Source organism: Callionymus lyra, chromosome 8 (genome assembly GCF_982586985.1).
Source record: "Callionymus lyra chromosome 8, fCalLyr1.hap1.1, whole genome shotgun sequence".
NCBI lineage: Eukaryota > Metazoa > Chordata > Actinopteri > Syngnathiformes > Callionymidae > Callionymus > Callionymus lyra.
Window position 1 is genome coordinate 27,914,524 of NC_141825.1, and position 19,993 is coordinate 27,934,516.

General features: G+C 40.7%; 2 protein-coding genes across 4 annotated transcripts in view; one reads left to right on the plus strand and one right to left on the minus strand.

The window, feature by feature from the left end:
- Positions 1-415: 415 nt before the first annotated feature.
- fnbp4 (formin binding protein 4) lies at positions 416-7,411 on the minus strand. Of its 2 annotated transcripts, none has more exons than XM_087797145.1 (17): positions 7,186-7,411; positions 6,670-6,747; positions 6,465-6,595; positions 5,821-5,971; positions 5,593-5,740; positions 5,414-5,519; positions 4,990-5,337; positions 4,725-4,902; positions 4,567-4,658; positions 4,395-4,493; positions 4,150-4,283; positions 3,142-3,263; positions 2,120-2,385; positions 1,939-2,056; positions 1,032-1,222; positions 814-965; positions 416-736 (listed from the first exon to the last, which is right to left on the minus strand). In XM_087797145.1, the coding sequence occupies exons 1-17, from the start codon at positions 7,307-7,309 to the stop codon at positions 652-654; spliced, it is 2,523 nt and encodes an 840-aa protein (XP_087653271.1). In that variant the 5' UTR covers positions 7,310-7,411; the 3' UTR covers positions 416-651. The 2 variants fall into 2 exon arrangements, with proteins under 2 accessions (XP_087653271.1, XP_087653270.1); XM_087797144.1 differs by having other exon boundaries at positions 4,395-4,499.
- A 3,766-nt stretch (positions 7,412-11,177) lies between these two features.
- The window catches only part of ppcdc (phosphopantothenoylcysteine decarboxylase), a 10,765-nt gene continuing 1,949 nt past the window's right edge, over positions 11,178-19,993 (plus strand). For both annotated transcript variants that reach the window (XR_015712127.1, XM_087798246.1), the window contains exons 1-5: positions 11,178-11,309; positions 16,642-16,737; positions 17,987-18,115; positions 18,198-18,366; positions 18,897-19,993. The exon at positions 18,897-19,993 is cut by the window's right edge. Coding sequence is in view for 1 of the 2 variants with exons in the window: in XM_087798246.1 (XP_087654372.1) it covers positions 11,181-11,309; positions 16,642-16,737; positions 17,987-18,115; positions 18,198-18,366; positions 18,897-18,985 (612 nt within the window). In the remaining variant the exon portion in view is untranslated. The remainder of the gene's footprint in view (positions 11,310-16,641; positions 16,738-17,986; positions 18,116-18,197; positions 18,367-18,896) is intronic.

Consider the following 19,993-nt stretch of genomic DNA (forward strand, 5'->3'; position numbering starts at 1 on the left):
ACCTTCAACTCAGACGACATGACGTCACTAAGACGCGCGCCTTGATTGCGTTGCCATGACGACACCGACCCTGAGCAACAACGTTATTAAAGCCTGGTTTAGTGTCGAGGCGCTGGAACTTAAAGATCATTTAGATGCTATTTTTAAACCCTCTCTGTCCAAAGAAACAATAAAATAAAAATACATTTATTTTAACTTTTAAAAAACGATGTCGTTTAAGTAACAGATTAATTCCAATCGATGACAATAAAACTTAATGTCTCACAAATAATGTTTTCTGTTTTCATTGAACTCATGATCGTCATGAAAACTGTCAGATGTCGGAGGGAAAATATCCACTAATGATTCATTGAGTTCAGATTTAAAGTTGATTAACTAAGTTCACGAAGATGAAAATAATCAGTAGGAAAATATGAAAACTTTGACAAAAGAAAAGTTTAATAGTTTTTTACAAAATTATACACATTCCAAAAAAATCTTCCCTTCAAAAGCTTGGCATAGTTAACTGAACACTTTATGTACAGAGTTGTAAAAAAAGAATCATTCGTTAAAACGGACTCGCGCCGGCGTGTTGTTTTGGCACGTCGTCCAAGAACCACGACGACTGGCTGAGTCGACGCACGGGGACTAGAGTGAGTGCAGATGCTGCCGTTACGTTTTCGTCTTCCTCTTCTTCAGCCGGTCCCTCCAGTCGTCGGGCAGAGCCTCGAAGTTAGCGTTCTTTGATGCTTTCCCTCTGCAGGAGCACAGAGAGGGACCAGGGTTTCAGAAGAAACAACATGACATGTTTGGAGACGACGAGAAGAAACCTACGTCATGAGCTGCTGGACCCTCCAGTCCTCGATGCTCTTCTTGTTGAGCAGATCCCGGTCCTCGTCGCTGGAGCTGCTCTTCTCCTCCTCCTCCAGCTCCTTCTGGATGCTCTGCCACTTCTTCACCAGCGAAGGCATCTTGGTCTTTCCCTTCTGAAGGACAAACACTGTGGTGTCAGAACCTTCGTCTCCAGCCGACACTTCACTCTCAACACTCACCTTGTCTTTCTTGCTTTTTTTGGTCTTATCCGAGGTCAGGGACTTGTGAGGGGGGGGTTCGGAGGGAGGTTGTGGGGGGGGCAGGGGCGGCTGTGGAGGGGGTGCTGGCATGGGAGGGAGAGGAGGGTCACAGGGCACCATCGGAGCAGCAACCGCAGATATACCCCAGTACGCCGCTGCCATCACCGGAGCTTTAAAGAAAGAAGAGAGAAATCAGTCGTCGTGCGGCTCAGGATTAAGGTGATAAGACACTGATTCCTAACCTTCAAAAATGTGTCCAAAAATGTTTTTTCTAGCTAAAATGATAAATGTAAACGACTTTGAAAGTGATCTGCTGATACTTTGGAGCCTAGTTTTGTGCATAAAAATAAGTTGGTGATAGTGAGGGAGTGAACTTTAATCACAGATTCTGATACGACTGAAAGAATATTAAAGTTTGATCTGATTACAAACATTTGTGTCATAGTCACAACATTATGTGACATTATGCTACAGTATCAGACCAATCCTTCTTCCATTCCTTCTTTCAAACCGACATCAGACTCCTCAACAGTTCATCCACATCTACCTCATGCACTACTTGTACTTTTGTTGCCGTGTTTTTAGATTTTACTTCTTTCAAATCCTCATGAACATATTCTACTCGTCACATTAATGTACATTCATGACGGTTCACAAGTTTGTTTACACGGCAAAGCATGAAGCTGAACTGAGTGGAGACGACACCAGCCTGGTCTTATCGTGGAACCTTATAGGTTAGGTTAGGTAGAACTTTATTGAAATTGTTTTTTTTTCCAATTAGCCACAGCAATACAGCAATTATTCATAAAAAAAATAAGAACAAGATATGTGGTTATGTGGGTGAAGTTACATCAGCATCGAGAGATGATACTGAGGTCGAGCTCACCTGCACCAGCCACAGCCTGAGTGTAGAGGATAGGACTGCTGCCGATAGTTATGGATTTACTCATCTGGCCCGCCTTGCGCTTCTGACCCTTCCCGAGGGGACCCATCGAGTCCACGATCTGAGAGACAAACGTGGGAATTAAGACCGTGTCCCGGCGAAGACGCACAAACCGCTCGCTTACGTTCACGGTCAGTCCGGGGGAGTCGCCGCCGTCTCCTTCCGTGCCGGGAGCCGGAGGCTCGAAATCATCATCGTCGTCCATCTCCATCTCCACTTCCATGATCTTATCCTCGCCGTCGGGAGGCGGAGGGGGTGGAGGAGGGGAGGCGGGCGGGGGAGGGGGAGGCGGCGGCGGACTCTCAGGTGGAGGAGGTTGAATCGGTGACCAGTTGGATGCTGTGCTGGGCTGAGGAGGCATGGGTGGGGGGGCAGGAGTTCTGGTGGAGTCTGGAAACAAGTTCATTTTTATTGGCCTTTTCATTTCACAGACGCACAAAGAAGACAAACTAAAGAAGGTTCAGACGAGCGTAGGTTGTTTTTCAATTGACTCGACCAGGTATGAAGTGACATGAGCAGGTGCCAAGTTTGAGTCAAAGCCTTTGATTTGGGTTCAATAGACACAAACTATTTGTGTATGTCAGAGTCAACGACAGACTATCAAACAAACACAAATGACACACACATGGATTTTTCTTATTACTGGTCATTAAAGAAACTTACATACTATTAAATCACAATGTCTCAAATATTGCGCTGTTTTTTATACAGATACTACAACAATCAGGTCAGTGTCCAGGGGCGACTGCAATGTTCCCAAAAGAAATTCTGCGTTCCCTCAATCAGCCTTTTCATACAAAGGCATCAAAGAATTGAACGGACTCTCAGACAATTTAAGGAACAAAGCAGTTTCATCTCTTCTCAAGGGCTGTCAAAGACTGGCTTCTAGGCCACCAGTACTGCTCGCACTAATAGTAGTACACGGGTATTTGGCCATCATTGACATTATTAGATTGTACTGTGTTTTTCTACATTAGTGTTTTTGCTTTATTTGTATGTGATGTATTATGTAAACTGTCTGCATCTTTGTTGAGGACTACAGATGGAAAGTAGCATCTTGTGCTAAATCTGGTGCAGCATCTTTTTAATGGAACTCCACATCCTCATTTTAAATAAACTTTAAAATCTAAATCTGAATAAACTCACCCGCAGAGGTCGAGGATTTGGCGGGTCCTTGAGCCTGCGCGTCTTTCGAGTCTTCCTCACTCGGGAATTCCCACTTGGAAGCACCGGTCCGATCGTTGACGTAAAAGTACCGCCTGTGCTCTCTAGAGTTGGACAAGAGAGATAGAACACGCAGTCTTAGAAACACTGGCCCGTGACTGGTCGACTTCCATAATGCCCTGTGAGGGATTGGTCCAGGGCTGTGTGGCCTGAGAGGAGTGTTGGTGTGTTGGCGTGAACGGTTACTACGATCCTACACAAATGGTCCAGGTACAGAATTTGTAACTGGTGTGGATAGCAGAACCCACCTTGCTTTGACAAGCATTAACAATCTTTAGGTACTGAAGGTAGCTTTCATCAGTTCACACCACAATTTGCTTTTGATCGGATTTGAGACAACCTGTTCTCTTCCTGACTGCGTCAGGGAGGAAACACCATCATACAACAACCACCACAGTTCAGAGAATAGTGAGCACATCGTTTAAGACAGATCAACAAAATGTAAAAAAAACAGGAAAACATGAAATAGAGTTGGTCTGACCTGCTGGATTCCCGTCATTGCTCCATCTTCACCTTTAATGCGTGACACTCGCCGCTCCGGGGCACCGCTCTGTCAGCATTTCATTGGGGGTGCTGTTGTCCTGAAAAGTGCAACGCTCGCCCAAACAACCAGCCTTCCTATGATACCTCCCACCCAGATACTGGACTCGGAATCCACCAACAAATGCCCTCATAGAGGAGTCTGTAATACTGGGTCTGAGGTTCTCCTAGTGGTGGTTCAGGAGGATCCCTTAGAAGATATGGTGGGATTGCATCACAGAAACATGAAGAGTGTGCTGCTGGTTTGATTTTTGTTCCACTGGTTTGTAAACTCCCCGAGTCATTTTTTACACAGTCTTCAACGTCATCAATGAAAGTTGGGTAGTCGCGCGGTAAGACTTTTTGGGGGGACGAGGGGGTTTAGAGATGAGAAAGGTAAGTAGCGCGTACCTGTCCCAGTGGCAGGACCAGCCTTTGGGAATGGCGTTAAGTTCGTAATATTTTATGTGTTCAGCGGCTTCTTGTAGTCGACGGCGAAGGTAAATCCCATTCAGAGCGCCTTCCCTCCAGTCAGAAATCCGAGTCTGAGGAAAGAGGAGCGGAAACGATTAGGGACACAAAAATTCACTTTGGTTGACACAAGTAATAATACATTTCTAAAGATAATGTATAATAGAGTGTGGTGATTGTATTACCTCTGTTTGTAGAAGCAGCAGCTGAAAGTTTGAGATGGTCTTCCGGTCTATGCCTAGGAATTCCATTTTACTAGTCACCGTGTTTGCCAGCTCTCCAATCTGAAACTTAAATGTAATCATGGTTAGTTAATTCACTAACACAAGTGCTTGGTTACTGTAGAACTTGCATCACCTTAAGCTCGGGTGTTTCTATTTCTTTTGTAGGTTTCGAATCCTGTCCAGGCAAGTCTTCTTCAGCAACAGGTTCGGGGACTTTTGCGACAGCTGTGGGAGCAAGGATTAATTTTAGTCACAGTTTTTAAACCGTCTTTTTCCCCACTTTCAACTCACAGATTTCTGTGTTTTCTTGAACGTCAGAGCCTCGACTGGCAGACTCCGGACTGGGTGCTGTGACGAAGGCCGTTTTCCAAGCTTTCTTCTTCGGGCCAGAGGCATCTTGACTCGTCTCCGAGGCAGGACTAGACTCACCTGCACTTCCATCACTGTCTTCCAGTGCACGCAGCTCTGCCTGGTAGTTAGCAGGTCAAAAGACACATTGAATGACAACATATAACTTAATAAGGCAAATATTATCCTAAAAAACACTTTTTTTTACCTTTTTCCGTTCCAGAGCGATCTCTAGATCCACCGTGTCCTCCTCAGCCTCCTCCTCGCCATTTGAGCCACCATCTTCTGTTTTTTTCTTGGTATCTGACTCTTTGTCAGCTGCTGCAGTAGGTTCAGTATCTCTCAAAGGAGTAGATGGTGACCCTACCGATCGGACTCCTTCCCCTTCAGAGTCCACGCCACTCTCTGTGTCCGTTGCGGTTTTAAGCAATCTCTTCCTCCATTTCTCCTCAGCAGCTTTTACTTCTGTGGGGATGAGAGGCCCGAGAAGAGAAGCAGCAACGCCTTTGTGCTCCTCTTCCTCGCTTGTGAGACCAACAACACTCTCCTGTACTTCCTGTTAAAATAGTTATTATTTTAGATGGAGGGCAGCAAACTCCAGACAAAGTAAACATTTCAAGCATAACACCTACCTTAACCTTTGTCTCTTTAACAGACTCTGGTGCTGCCGTGGACGCATCATTGTCGGCTGTATAATAAGCTGCATGGGCTGTTCCATTGCCATTTGAGCTTGTATTGCTACAACAATTTAAACATACATTAGATGACATAAAAGAAAAAAGAAATAAACTAAATTGCCGCCATCTCTTACTTGGTAGAATACTGGTTGAGGGTTTGCATCTGGTCGGCAAGATATATTGGAAGCTCCCACGACACCTCATTGGTCTGAGTGTTCCAGTAGTAGAAGCAGCCAGAGTTATCATCCCAGACCTCCTGCCAGTCTCCCATCTCTACACCCACTGGAGAAACAAAAGTCGCACAATAAGCAAAAAAAGGGCCATTTGAGGGAATCTCAAGGACAGAATTACCAAACAGTTACCTCCAGCTATTGAGCACTGAGTATTGTACTCTGCGTTCTTTCCTTGGCCAGACTGCTGGGCATTAGTTGTAGATTTAGCTTGGCTTGTTGCTGCCACCGACGGGGCAGGAGTATCATCAGAGCTTGGCTGAGTCGTGATGGCATCAATTTCCTTACAAAGAAAATAGACATTATATTTAAAGGATACATCCCATCCATTTATTCCAAGATATTCAAGGCTTAATTTAATCTAAATTGTTATTCAATTGAATGTAAGGAATACATGAATTATAAATATCAAAAGACAAAATTATTTTAATCTGAATAATTGTATGAGTTTTATTGTTATTTTTGTCCAAAATTTCCAGAAAAATCAGTATCTACTAACAAATGTTCTCTTTATTAATGACCAAGTTCCTTATAAAGAATAATTTCCTCATCAAAATGAAGACGCAAACGCCGCAGTAGTGATGCCAGGAACACTGTTTTTTTCACGTAACCACCATCGCATTTACATGCTTTTATAAAACATTATTTTTTTTAACTCAAGTGAATCAATTACAACACGGCTTTAAAAGTTTATTATGAACCGTTTAGAATAGTGAAAATGTTTTTATTTGGATGGCCTTGAATCATGAAAATCCAAAATGACAAAGAATACTCACTGCCATGAAGTTTGCCAAAGTGCTGTCAATATCTGCCGATGGATTATGTTTGGAAGTCGCAGGCTCACGCTGTGACACCCCGGCATCCTCTTCATCGCTGTCTTCATAGGCTCCGAGCAGAGACAAGCCCTCTACAGATTCATCGCACACGTCATTTCAAGATTCAAATCGTAAATAGAAAGAACACCTGAAGAGAGAGACACACCTGTGGCTTTTACCGTGGGAGCCCTCATGTTGCCTCTTCCTTCTTTTACCAGCTTCTGTCCGTCAGTCTCCTTCTCATCTGCAAGAAACAACGAAGGGAATCAGAAAATGTTTGTTAACATTATGACCATGAACTGGTTATTATCTCTACTAAACAATAGATTCAATTTGACACAGACTACTCGTCTAAATTATACATCACTAATGATGGTATAGCAAGGTCACTTGGCAGTTTCGTGATGTGACAATTCTTATAGGTAGTGTCGAATCATTTTAAAGTATTAAACAACAGCACAATGCTAAGCTAGCAGACGGCTAACCGAAAAAATCATCATGGCTTTTTGGTGAACTGCAATTTTGGATAAAATAATACGTCTGTATGGCAAATCCTGGATGTGCATCAACGTATAAACGACGGCTTCAGTTGTACGATATGTTTTGTACAACGTGTATTTTCTCATATTATGTTAAAGTATGTCCATTAGCATTTAGCTTCCTAGCAGCTAACGCTAGTTACCGTCCGATCCTGAGAGGGCCTCGTCTCTGTCGTCGGCGGCTCCACCACGTAGGCTCGGGGGTGATAGTTGTAAAATAGTTCTCCGACCGACAGTCCCAACAGAGATGCGAGTCTTCTTTCTCATCGCCGACTGTCCGTGTAATGAACTGTTTTACCGTCGACGGAACAACCGGCAGCAGCTCCAGACTCGAGCTGTGTGTATTGTGTGCTGCTGGTGCGAGCGGCCGCTGCGCGTTCGCGTCCTGACACGACTGCGTGCGCGTTCTCGAGACTCACGTCCGTAGTACTCGGCCTTTGATTGGTTGGAAAATCTATTTACGGAAGTGGGATTCGTTTCGGCAGAGAAACACATTTTTGCTCATTAAAGCTTCTACATATTTATTAAAGGAATAAATTACTTTAACGTTTTGTATATACCGCGTATACGGTTTGGGGTATTATTGACTAAAGAGTTCAACATTTAACTTGTTTATCCGTTTGTATATCTAGTAAGATTTATTTCAAATTCAAGTTATTTTATTATATATATATATATATATATATATATATATATATATATATATATATATATATATATATATTTATCAAGACATACAGCATAGATTAAAGTGTAGTCCTTTCGGACCCACTATGCAAAACATGAAGTTTCAAGTATTCTGTCACCTCCAGAAGTTTTCTGACGACTCGGCCATTGTGGGCTGCGTGTCTGGGGGGGGCGAGCTGGAGTATAGGTCAGTCATCAAGGACTTTGTTGACTGGTGTGAGAGCAACTACCTTTGCTTAAACACCGGTAAGACAAGGGAGATGGTGATTGACTTCAGGAAAAAGTCCCCACCATATCAACCGGTGAGCATCCAGGGTTCGGACATTGAGCTGGTGGACAGCTTCAAATACCTGGGTGTTCACCTCAACAATAAACTGAACTGGTCCACACACATCAACGCCGTGTACAAGAAGGGCCGAAGTCGCCTCCACCTCCTGGGGAGACTGAGGTCCTTCGGAGTGTGCAGACCACTTTTAAGGACCTTTTATGACTCCGTGGTAGCCTCTGCTATCCACTACGCTGTGGTCTGCTGGGGAGCAGCAGCACGGACCGGGACAGGAAGAGACTGAACAGGCTGGTCACGAGGGCCGGCTCTGTCCTGGGCCGCTCGCTGGACTCGGTGGAGGAGGTGGGAGAGAGGAGGACACTCTCCAGACTCTCCTCCATCAGGGACAACGCTCTTCACCCACTGCACCTGACCGTGGAGGAGCAGCTCCTTCAGTGGCTCAGGCCCCCCAGTGTAGGACGGAGCGTTATAGAAGGTCCTTCATCCCAACTGGTGTCAGGATATTTAACTCTCTACTTTAAATATCCTGATGCTAATCCGTAGCGTGTTTTTCTTCTTGTGTGCTTTTTATTTTATTTTTTTTCCGTTTTTTATTTCTATTTTATTTTATTTTTTATTCTATTTTATTTTGTTAATAGTGTCAATTTCTAATTTTGTAAATAATTTGTATATTTTTAAGATCGTTTTTATTTTATTTTGTATTATCTCTTGTACTATTTCTTTCTCCTTGCACTTTATTTTCTTCCAACTGCGCTGTTGTGAAAGTGTGTTTCCCCTCTGGGGATGAATAAAGCCTTTCTATTCTATTCTAACACTAAAACTACAGCAAATTTACAGCAAAAAAGTGTGTTTCCCCTCTGGGGATGAATAAAGCCTTTCTATTCTATTCAAATTTGACTAAGAAGTATTGACATTTGAGATTCGTTATGGTGTCTTCAACAATTTAGACGATTTTAAAGTGAATTGTAAAGTTAAACAATGGTTTCGCTCACGTACTACCATACATTATCCAGGCTCAAGTTGCAGGGCAGCAGCTTCAGCAGGAAGGCCCAGACATTCCTCTGCCAGACAATCATCCAGCTCTTTCTGGAGGAATAACGACAAGTCATTTCAAATTATTATTTTATTCTAAATTTAAGTGCTAAATTACAAAAGATAATTTTAAATGCTTATCTGACCTGCACTTGCAGAGTAGCTGTCTGAGTGTCAACAGTAGACATTTGTGAATCTACAGATGTGCAAAGGCCTATCAAGGCTATAGGATATAGGTAAAATATATCATATAATAAATGTAGATAACAATTAATAGTAAAAGATTGAATACAACAGAAACTAATGCTTGAATGGCATCGTTTACACTACTTGTGTTAGACTCACCTGTCAGAATAAATACTCTTTGATTTTAACAGCTGGTTTCTTGGAAGTGTAGATAAGTAAGTAAGTTAGTAATAGTTATTTGTAAATATGTTTCCAGACCAGGGTCACAAAGAACTTTAACAATCAATAACAATACACACTTAAAATATATACTTTAAAAGATCAACATAACACTGAGTCAAAAACACTCTCAGAAAATCAGGGAAATAACAAATAAAAATGTCTCTGTTTTTTGAAGGAGTCAGTAGATCATCAAACACAGATGTTTCTTGAAGGAGTCAGTAGATCATCAAACACAGATGTTTCTTGAAGGAGTCAGTAGATCATCAAACACACATGTTTCTTGAAGGAGTCAGTAGATCATCAAACACAGATGTTTCTTGAAGGAGTCAGTAGATCATCAAACACAGATGTTTCTTGAAGGAGTCAGTAGATCATCAAACACAGATGTTTCTTGAAGGAGTCAGTAGATCATCAAACACTGATGTTTCTTGAAGGAGTCAGTAAATCATCAAACACAGATGTTTCTTGAAGGAGTCAGTAGATCATCAAACACTGATGTTTCTTGAAGGAGTCAGTAGATCATCAAACACAGATGTTTCTTGAAGGAGTCAGTAGATCATCAAACACAGATGTTTCTTGAAGGAGTCAGTAGATCATCAAACACAGATGTTTCTTGAAGGAGTCAGTAGATCATCAAACACACATGTTTCTTGAAGGAGTCAGTAGATCATCAAACACAGATGTTTCTTGAAGGAGTCAGTAGATTATCAAACACACATGTTTCTTGAAGGAGTCAGTAGATCATCAAACACAGATGTTTCTTGAAGGAGTCAGTAGATTATCAAACACACATGTTTCTTGAAGGAGTCAGTAGATCATCAAGCACAGATGTTTCTTGAAGGAGTCAGTAGATTATCAAACACACATGTTTCTTGAAGGAGTCAGTAGATCATCAAACACAGAGATGTTTCTTGAAGGAGTCAGTAGATCATCAAACACAGATGTTTCTTGAAGGAGTCAGTAGATCATCAAACAGAGATGTTTCTTGAAGGAGTCAATAGATCATCAAACACAGATGTTTCTTGAAGGAGTCAGTAGATCATCAAACACAGATGTTTCTTGAAGGAGTCAGTAGATCATCAAACACAGATGTTTCTTGAAGGAGTCAGTAGATCATCAAACACAGATGTTTCTTGAAGGAGTCAGTAGATCATCAAACACAGAGATGGTTCCAAAGCTTCCAAAGGAGCAACAGTCTGGAAGGATTTCTCTCCTCTGGTCCGGAAGTTCAGGAACCATCAGTAGATTCTGATCCACAGACCTCAGAGCCCGAGCTGGGGTGTAAGTCTGGATCAGATCACTGATGGAAGGTCTGACCATGAATAGATCTGAAAGTAAGAACCAGAATTTTAAAATGATCCTGAAAGAAACTAGTGAAGAGTTTTAAGGATCGGAGAAATGTGAGTTCTTCTACTAGAGCGGCTCAGATCAGTCTAATGAAAAAACAATGTAAAGACTGAGTGATGATAACTTGAGAATCAATTGACTGGTTTCCTCGTCTAAACAACACGAAACTGTTGCATATTGACATTGTTTATGCAAAACTAATCTTACTAACGACACATTATGAAAAATATTCATCCTTTAAAACTAGTATCTTAACTGTTAAGAACAAAAAGGTAGCTTCTTGTATTATGTACGGACAATTTTGTCCCTGTTGGGCTTCCGTAAGAAATGTGATGACAACCCTAATGCCTCCATTGCGCATGCGTACCCATTTCCTGGATGGATTCGCAGGTCAACACTAGTGGATCTTCATCTGATCCCGCCTTTAAGGTCCTCGTGGGGGTCTCTGGGAGTGTGGCTGCGATAAAACTCCCGCAGCTGGTCTCTGAGCTCCTGCAGCTGCCGGGGGTGAGAAATATATACACATAGATACACACTTTTAGTCACTTTTGTTCAATATTGTCATTTAAAGATGGTCAAACATCTGCAACAACAACAGCTGACCACACATAGATACACACTTTTAGTCACTTTTGTTCAATATTGTCATTGAAAAGATGGTCAAACATCTGCAACAACAACAGCTGACCACACATAGATACACACTTTTAGTCACTTTTGTTCAATATTGTCATTTAAAGATGGTCAAACATCTGCAACAACAACAGCTGACCACACATAGATACACACTTTTAGTCACTTTTGTTCAATATTGTCATTTAAAGATGGTCAAACATCTGCAACAACAACAGCTGACCACACATAGATACACACTTTTAGTCACTTTTTTTCAATATTGTCATTGAAAAGATGGTCAAACATCTGCAACAACAACAGCTGACCACACATAGATACACACTTTTAGTCACTTTTGTTCAATATTGTCATTGAAAAGATGGTCAAACATCTGCAACAACAACAGCTGACCACACATAGATACACACTTTTAGTCACATTTGTTCAATATTGTCATTTAAAGATGGTCAAACATCTGCAACAACAACAGCTGACCACACATAGATACACACTTTTAGTCACTTTTGTTCAATATTGTCATTTAAAGATGGTCAAACATCTGCAACAACAACAGCTGACCACACATAGATACACACTTTTAGTCATATTTGTTCAATATTGTCATTTAAAGATGGTCAAACATCTGCAACAACAACAGCTGACCACACATAGATACACACTTTTAGTCACATTTGTTCAATATTGTCATTTAAAGATGGTCAAACATCTGCAACAACAACAGCTGACCACACATAGATACACACTTTTAATCACATTTGTTCAATATTGTCATTGAAAAGATGGCCAAACATCTGCAACAACAACAGCTGACCACACATAGATACACACTTTTAGTCACTTTTGTTCAATATTGTCATTTAAAGATGGTCAAACATCTGCAACAACAACAGCTGACCACACATAGATACACACTTTTAGTCACATTTGTTCAATATTGTCATTTAAAGATGGTCAAACATCTGCAACAACAACAGCTGACCACACATAGATACACACTTTTAGTCACATGTGTTCAATGTTGTCATTTAAAGATGGTCAAACATCTGCAACAACAACAGCTGACCACACATAGATACACACTTTTAGTCACTTTTGTTCAATATTGTCATTTAAAGATGGTCAAACATCTGTAACAACAACAGCTGACCACACATAGATACACACTTTTAATCACATTTGTTCAATATTGTCATTTAAAGATGGTCAAACATCTGTAACAACAACAGCTGACCACACATAGATACACACTTTTAGTCACATTTGTTCAATATTGTCATTTAAAGATGGTCAAACATCTGCAACAACAACAGCTGACCACACATAGATACACACTTTTAGTCACATTTGTTCAATATTGTCATTTAAAGATGGTCAAACATCTGTAACAACAACAGCTGACCACACATAGATACACACTTTTAGTCACATTTGTTCAATATTGTCATTTAAAGATGGTCAAACATCTGTAACAACAACAGCTGACCACACATAGATACACACTTTTAGTCACATTTGTTCAATATTGTCATTTAAAGATGGTCAAACATCTGTAACAACAACAGCTGACCACACATAGATACACACTTTTAGTCACTTTTGTTCAATATTGTCACTTAAAGATGGTCAAACATCTGCAACAACAACAGCTGACCACACATAGATCGAATGATCACTATATTAATTTATTCAACATTTTAAATCGTGGTTTTCATGACCCTTTTTCTCACTAGCACATTGTTTATTTTATAATTCATTATTCATTATTATATTATTTTACTTTCGCAGTTGTTTTTTGAATTCAAGATATACGTTTGTTTTATTTAAATAGTAAAGGATTATAAAATTAAAAAACATTTCAGAAATCTGGTTGAAATGTATGTTTTATCGGCTCTGGCCGCTAGATGGCGCAAATCTGCAAGCGGAGCAAAAGGAAGCGTCTCTTCCTAAAGTCACGTTTCTAAAGAGCTGAGGAAAGGTCAAAGGTCACATTTGTCTTGAGTAAGGTAAGGTAAGGTAAAACTTTATTGATCCCTCAGGAGGTCTCCTTTGGGAAATTATTTTTTACCAATAGCCAGCAATTTTTCATAAACAGTAAAAAAAAAAATAATACATAAAAAATAAAATAAGAAGAACATAAAGAGGAAGAACAAGATGACACAATCTAAGTCTAAAGACAAAGACAAAGGACATAGGTCAAGGAAAGAAAAACAACAAAGACAAAGATACAAAGACTAACATGGAACAGAACATCCAGATACTTTCACTCCACTCCTGCCCCCGAACTCAGAATTGTACAATTTAATAGCCCGAGGGATGAATGAGTCCCTGAGTCTATTTGTTTTGCACCTGGGTAGGAGCATTCGTGCACTCATTAAACGTACAGTAAACGCAAGAGAAATCATTTGCCAATATTATAGTCATACTTATGTCTATATATACGTATATATGTAATAATCTTAGTTTCCTTTTCTTTGCCTCATTTCTTTTGATCTATGTTCTTTATAATTGAACTTTGTTCCTGTTTTATGAAACGTGTTGTTCCTTCTGTCGTCTGCTGTGAACCGAAACACAATTTGAAGAATATCTCTTTAATAAAGTCACTCTATCTAATATACCTGGTACTGCAACATCTATAGTCCTTGAGTTAACCATGAAACGTGAGAATTAACGGTTTGAATACATGTATATTTGACAATAAAATAACTTTATTTAACATGTTCTCCTGCTGACGTTGAAACTCATGAGGCTCCTGAAGAAAACAGATGTGTTTGATTAACTCATAATAACATTTTAATTTAAGTAAATGGCAGGAGGTGCGAAGACTTATCAGTTACACAATCTTGACATGTCATATTAACAAAAACATGTCCAACACGAGGTTGATGACAAAATAAACATTGAAACTTTTAATGTTAAAAATATAACGATAAAGTTAAAGCGTGCAATATGAAACGTGAACATGAAATTAAAAACGTAATAAAATAGAAAAAAAGATGTATAAAAAAATACATAAATAAATAAAATAGAAATGAATTACAAAATAAATGTAAATTATAAATATATGATCAGTACCATTAATACACATCGCAGTAAGTTTGGTAAAAAATAAAATGCAGAAATAGAAGTTACTATTTTATCTGAAAAACTGTCCTCTATGAGAAATAACGTGTTAAACGTAAAGATGTTTCACAACTAGAGCGTGTTATCCGATCCGAGAGACCTTTCGTTAGCAGATTGCGGTGAGATGACAGAAAGGAAGTGAAACTATTTTTAAAAACCACTGTATGAAGCAAGAGTCGCCAAAACGTAGATAAGCTTTCACACCTTTTTTGCAACATCTCAGAGGCCGAGTCGGTTTCATGGAAACAACTTAACGAACTCGCCATCAGTTGAAAGTTGCATTTATTCCGTCTTTTCAGACCTTCGCTCCAACAGACCAGGAGACGTTGGACTCAAAATCCATCAACAAAACTTTGACACTTTTTGACACGAGGCCTAATGGACGACCTTGTCATACGTCCAGAGTCTTGGTGAGCCGAGGAGAGCCAGGACTGACACGAACGCTCACAAATGGCTGGAATCTTGATGAATATTCCCAGCAGGACGAGCGAGAGCCAAATGTCTTCAGGCTCTTAGTTCGGTCTCTACTCCTAGAATGGCGACATTCCTTGGAATGTCCTTTTGGAAGTTGCAGCTCCATAAAGAGCTCCTCCTCTCTCTCCCTGGAGCTTCTGGAATCCCCGAGCGATCCATCATGTTGAATAAAGGCTAATATTTTGCTCGACGAACACATTTCCAGCAGAGTAGTTCTGGCCTTCAGCTTGTATGCGTTTCTAGGAAAGATGGCGTCTTGATCTGAACAACATGACGTCAGCTTCCATCATGAACTTTCTACATTCACTTAAGCTAATAAGCTCCTAAGCTTTGGAACGATCTTCCTCTTTCTTTGCGCTTGATGATCTACTGACTCCTTTAAGAAACATCTTAAGACATTTTTATTTCTTCAGACTTTTCTTTGATTTTCTGAGACTCCTGTGTTGTTCTCAGTATTATCTTGATCTTTAAAGTAAACATTTTATTGAGTATTGTTTCGATTGTTTAAGCACTTTGTGACCCTGGTCTGGAAAAGCGCTATATAAATACAAATTACTTATTTACTTACTTACTTACTTACTTTCTAGGTATCCATCATTCTTAAAGCAATAATATTAGACGTTTCGACAGCAGTATTTTTCCATGTTTTCAGTAATAATGGCTTCATTTAAACGGTCATGATTCTCTAGAACACTTTGCCTGGACGACCTGTGAGTATCACGTGACCTTCAAACTGCTCTACAGCAGTGGTACAGATACATTGTTTTCCTATAAACTACTTACAGACTTGTTTAACTGACCAGGAAGATTCTTACACACAAAGAGCCTTTAACTTGATTTGTAAACAGGAAAGTCGTACACTAGGGGGAGCCAGAAACACGATAAAATAAATAGGGATTGGGCCTTTATGTTTTCTCCCTACAAGATCAGTTGTAGGCGAGTCAATTGAAAAATATAGTTTCCAAGTTTTGCTTTTTATTATCGTTATAGCCACGAAACCAAAAAAGAACCAACAAATTCCTGTTGCACTCACTGTATGTCTTCAACGCCTTCGATCTTCATATTCTTTCAATTGATTTATTCTTTGCTTAAAGACCTCATCAAACATATTTCTTCCAAAATGATCTCAAACTATCACATGTAACATTTGAGCGCCAAAAGAAACGATTGTTTACGTGTTATTGCCATCTTTCTTCCCTCAAGATCACGTTGGACGCTTCCATAAATATGCCACTCAAGAATGTGGTCCCTCAGTATCTCCTCATTCCTGGTTGAGATTTAAGATTTACGGACGTCCACTGAGGCCCCCCTTTTTTTGAGATGTTTAAAGAAGGATAACAGATATGTAGGGAGTGGATTTACTGACTTAAGCAGCGGGTTCAGGCTAGTTGTGAATATAACACATGTAGACGATCCCTAATTGTCAATATAGAAATGACACCATAGACTCCAGTCATTACTTTTGATCTTCAAGTGACACTGTTTGTTTTTACTCGATAACTGAAAACATTGAGTCTGAAACTAAAGGTGTCTCGTGTGATAATGTGTGTAATGGCTGATGTGTTGTGTAACCAGAAAGAGAGTCTGAGTCCATGTTCCCGTGTGTCAGGTGGACGTGAGGGTGGTGACGACAGAACATGCCAAGCACTTTTACGACCCGTCGCAGGTTTCTGCCAAAATCTACAGCGACAAAGACGAGTGGGAGGTGAGCTCTCTGTCTCACGCTTCTATACTCTGACATTCAAATGTCACAGGATCGTCGGAGCTTCAGCGTCTGCACTGAACGCGGGTCCAGATGGTTCCAGACGAATCTTGAGTCCATGCACTTTTACCTGACTCCACTTTCATCACTCGTTCAATTCTAACTATGAAATGTTGAAGTTCCTTCATTTAGACGTTGTTTTCTTATGTTTCTGCCGATTTAGGATATTTCTTAGATGTTTCTAAAAATACGAGAAAAAGGTGCGGTTTTATGTATTCTTTAAAAATAAGCTTTATCTTGTATAATTGATGAGAAAACTCCTTTGAGAATAAAAACTAAATGTACTTCTCTTTTTATTGAGACACCCTGAGTCTCAGTTTAAATGCGACCTTTGAGGAAATGAACCCGGTGACCTGATGTCAGTGTTGGTGTCAATGAGACTCTTTTAGATCTTATACATGTAGTTGAGACGAAAATCCTTTTTAATGCCGTTTTATTTGTGTCTATTTGTCGAGCGTGTAGTTATAAACGTTGAGCACCTGAGAATATGTTTTGCACGAAAGTGACAGTTTGATGTCATTTTTACTGCAGTAAAAGTGGTTTAAACAAACAAAAAATCTATTTCACGTTCAATAAATCTCACTTTGTGTAGCTTCGACTGCTGTACGAGTATCGACTTCATCTTTTCTTTTTACCATCAACTTCTACACAGTTTCATTCGTGCCAATGAACCAACCAATCACAGAGGCCGGAGAAAGCTTGTTTCTGATTGGCTGTTTGGTTTCATGATCAACAACGTGCCGGTAAAAGTGTTGCATTCAAGTGTCTCTGAACATTAAAGCGTTCACTTCAGCAAGAACAAGTAAAAATGTCGAACGAACAATAGTTTGTTCGCTTCTGCCTGTTGTTCATGAAACCAAACAGCCAATCAGAGACAAGCTTTCTCCGGCCTCTCTGATTGGTTGGTTCATTGGCACAATATGAAGCTCTGTGTAGAAGTTGATTGTAGGTGCGCAAAGTGAGATTTATTGAACTTAAAAGAGATTTTTGTTTGTTCAAAACACTTTATTTTTTGCTGGAGTAAAAATAACACACTGTCACTTACGTACAAAACAATTTTCTCAGGTGTTCAGCGTTTATAACGGCACGCTCAACAAATAGACAAATAAAACGCCATAGAGTTTCTCGGACTCCGTCTGAATCATTGATGGCTGAAAATGAAGTTTGACTTCAACGCTTGTTTCTGCCGCAGATGTGGACTCGGATCTCGGACCCGGTTCTACACATCGAGCTGCGGCGCTGGGCGGACCTGCTCGTCATCGCCCCCTTGGACGCCAACACGCTGGCGAAGGTCGCCAACGGCCTCTGCGACAACCTGCTGGTGAGAAGGAAACACTCTGGACGTGACGGGCGTTGATGTGTGTGTGTGTGTGTGTGTGTGTGTGTGTGTGTGTCGCGGGCAGACGTGCGTTGTGCGAGCGTGGGACACGCGGCGACCCCTCCTCTTCTGCGCCGCCATGAACACGGCCATGTGGGATCATCCAATCACGGGCCAGCACGTGGCCCGGCTGAAGGCCTTCGGATACGTGGAGATCCCCTGCGTCTCCAAGAAGCTGGCGTGCGGAGATGAAGGTGAAGGAAACTCAAAGAAGACTTTTCTCTCCACCGTTGCTGGTGTACGAAGGTCAGAGATAAACAACGAGTAGAAGCCAAAGTGTCTTGTTTCTAGAATAACATCTGCTCTGTTGTGACTCGTGGGAAAATCACGGTCGGTGATCATGAGTCCTTGGTGGTTAGAATCCAAGCATCTCTGAGTTTTATTTTCAAGTAACAGCTCAAGAGAAACATTAGAACTATCTAGAAATATACTGTAGATGTTGACTTAGAAAAGGATATTATTATGATTATAAGCGTCTAGAAATGCATTTACTAACCACCATTTTTAGCAGAAAATAAACACTTTAGAGAAGAAAAGTTAAAGACCATTCTCGGGAGATGGACTTTGACTTCACAATAATGGCAACAGTTTTTGCAAGCGTTCGCGCTCGCAAGAGGAAACACAATCACCAGCTGTTCTCAGCACTTTGAACATCCTGGTCCACTTCCTCCCAGCGAGACGGAAGTGACCACGAGTTCAGTCACAAACCTGGTTTCTGTCGCAGGTAAAGGAGGAATGGCCGAAGTTCCAACCATCGTCGGCGTCGTTAAACGATACGTGCAGGAAACAGACGCGTCGCCTCAGGAAACGTGACGTATTAAAGATGATTTATTTCAAACCTGTGTCTTCGTTTAATAACGACGGATCTCGTGTGCGAGACCAATAAAGGATTATAGAATCTAACTTCCTCCTGTTGGCAGGAAGTGGGAGAAACCTCCTGAAGTCGAACTTTCTTTACTCGTATAAAAACCAACAGTCCTTGAGTTTTCTCAAGGCTTCTGGTAAACAAACGCTGGAGATGTTTCAAAGCAGCTGAAGACGAAACAAAAGTATTTTCCTGCTGCAGCTGCAGAAGCTGCTGTGGTCTGAACACCGCAGTCTTTATCGCCGCCTCGGTCACGCCGACCTGAAACCGTGCAACGATTCTCGACGGTTTAAAGTTCACACGCGGCTCAAGTGGAGGCTGTTTTCCTGCCACCCTCGTGAGATTCATTATCACGTTTCGATTATTGATCCAATGGATCTATTGGATTCAGAGGAAATTGTCAACTTCAGATATTTCTTTTCTCTTATTATGTCATATTAAAATATAGATGATCCTTAATTAATTTGTGATTTTGAACAGATGCAGACGTTTAACCTTCATTTATTTTGTGTGCGACCTTTAGTTTCCACCAGCAGGGTTGAATATTACTGTGTCTTTGGTCTAAATGATGTTTGAAAATCAAGTCTAAACAAGATGTTGTGAGTCAAGACATTAAAGAATAATCATGTCACTTAAGGGTGTGACTCACAACTGTCGAGCACAACATGAACAACACAAAAACGATTCTACGACAAGAGCACTTAGAAATAGAAACAGTTGTTAGTTGTTTATTGTTTTAATAATCATTTGACAGTATAGTCGTGATCACCATTAGTGTCGTGATTAAATGATGTGGTTGTGGATCCTCTGGACTGAAGGACACATGTTTGTGTCTCACCTACACAAGAACGTTCAACACGCCTCACACCTGTACATGTAACGGCCACACCTGTGCGGAGGAACATCTCTTGGACGTCACCTGTGCTGCAGCCAAATGTTTTCTGGAAGTGATTCCC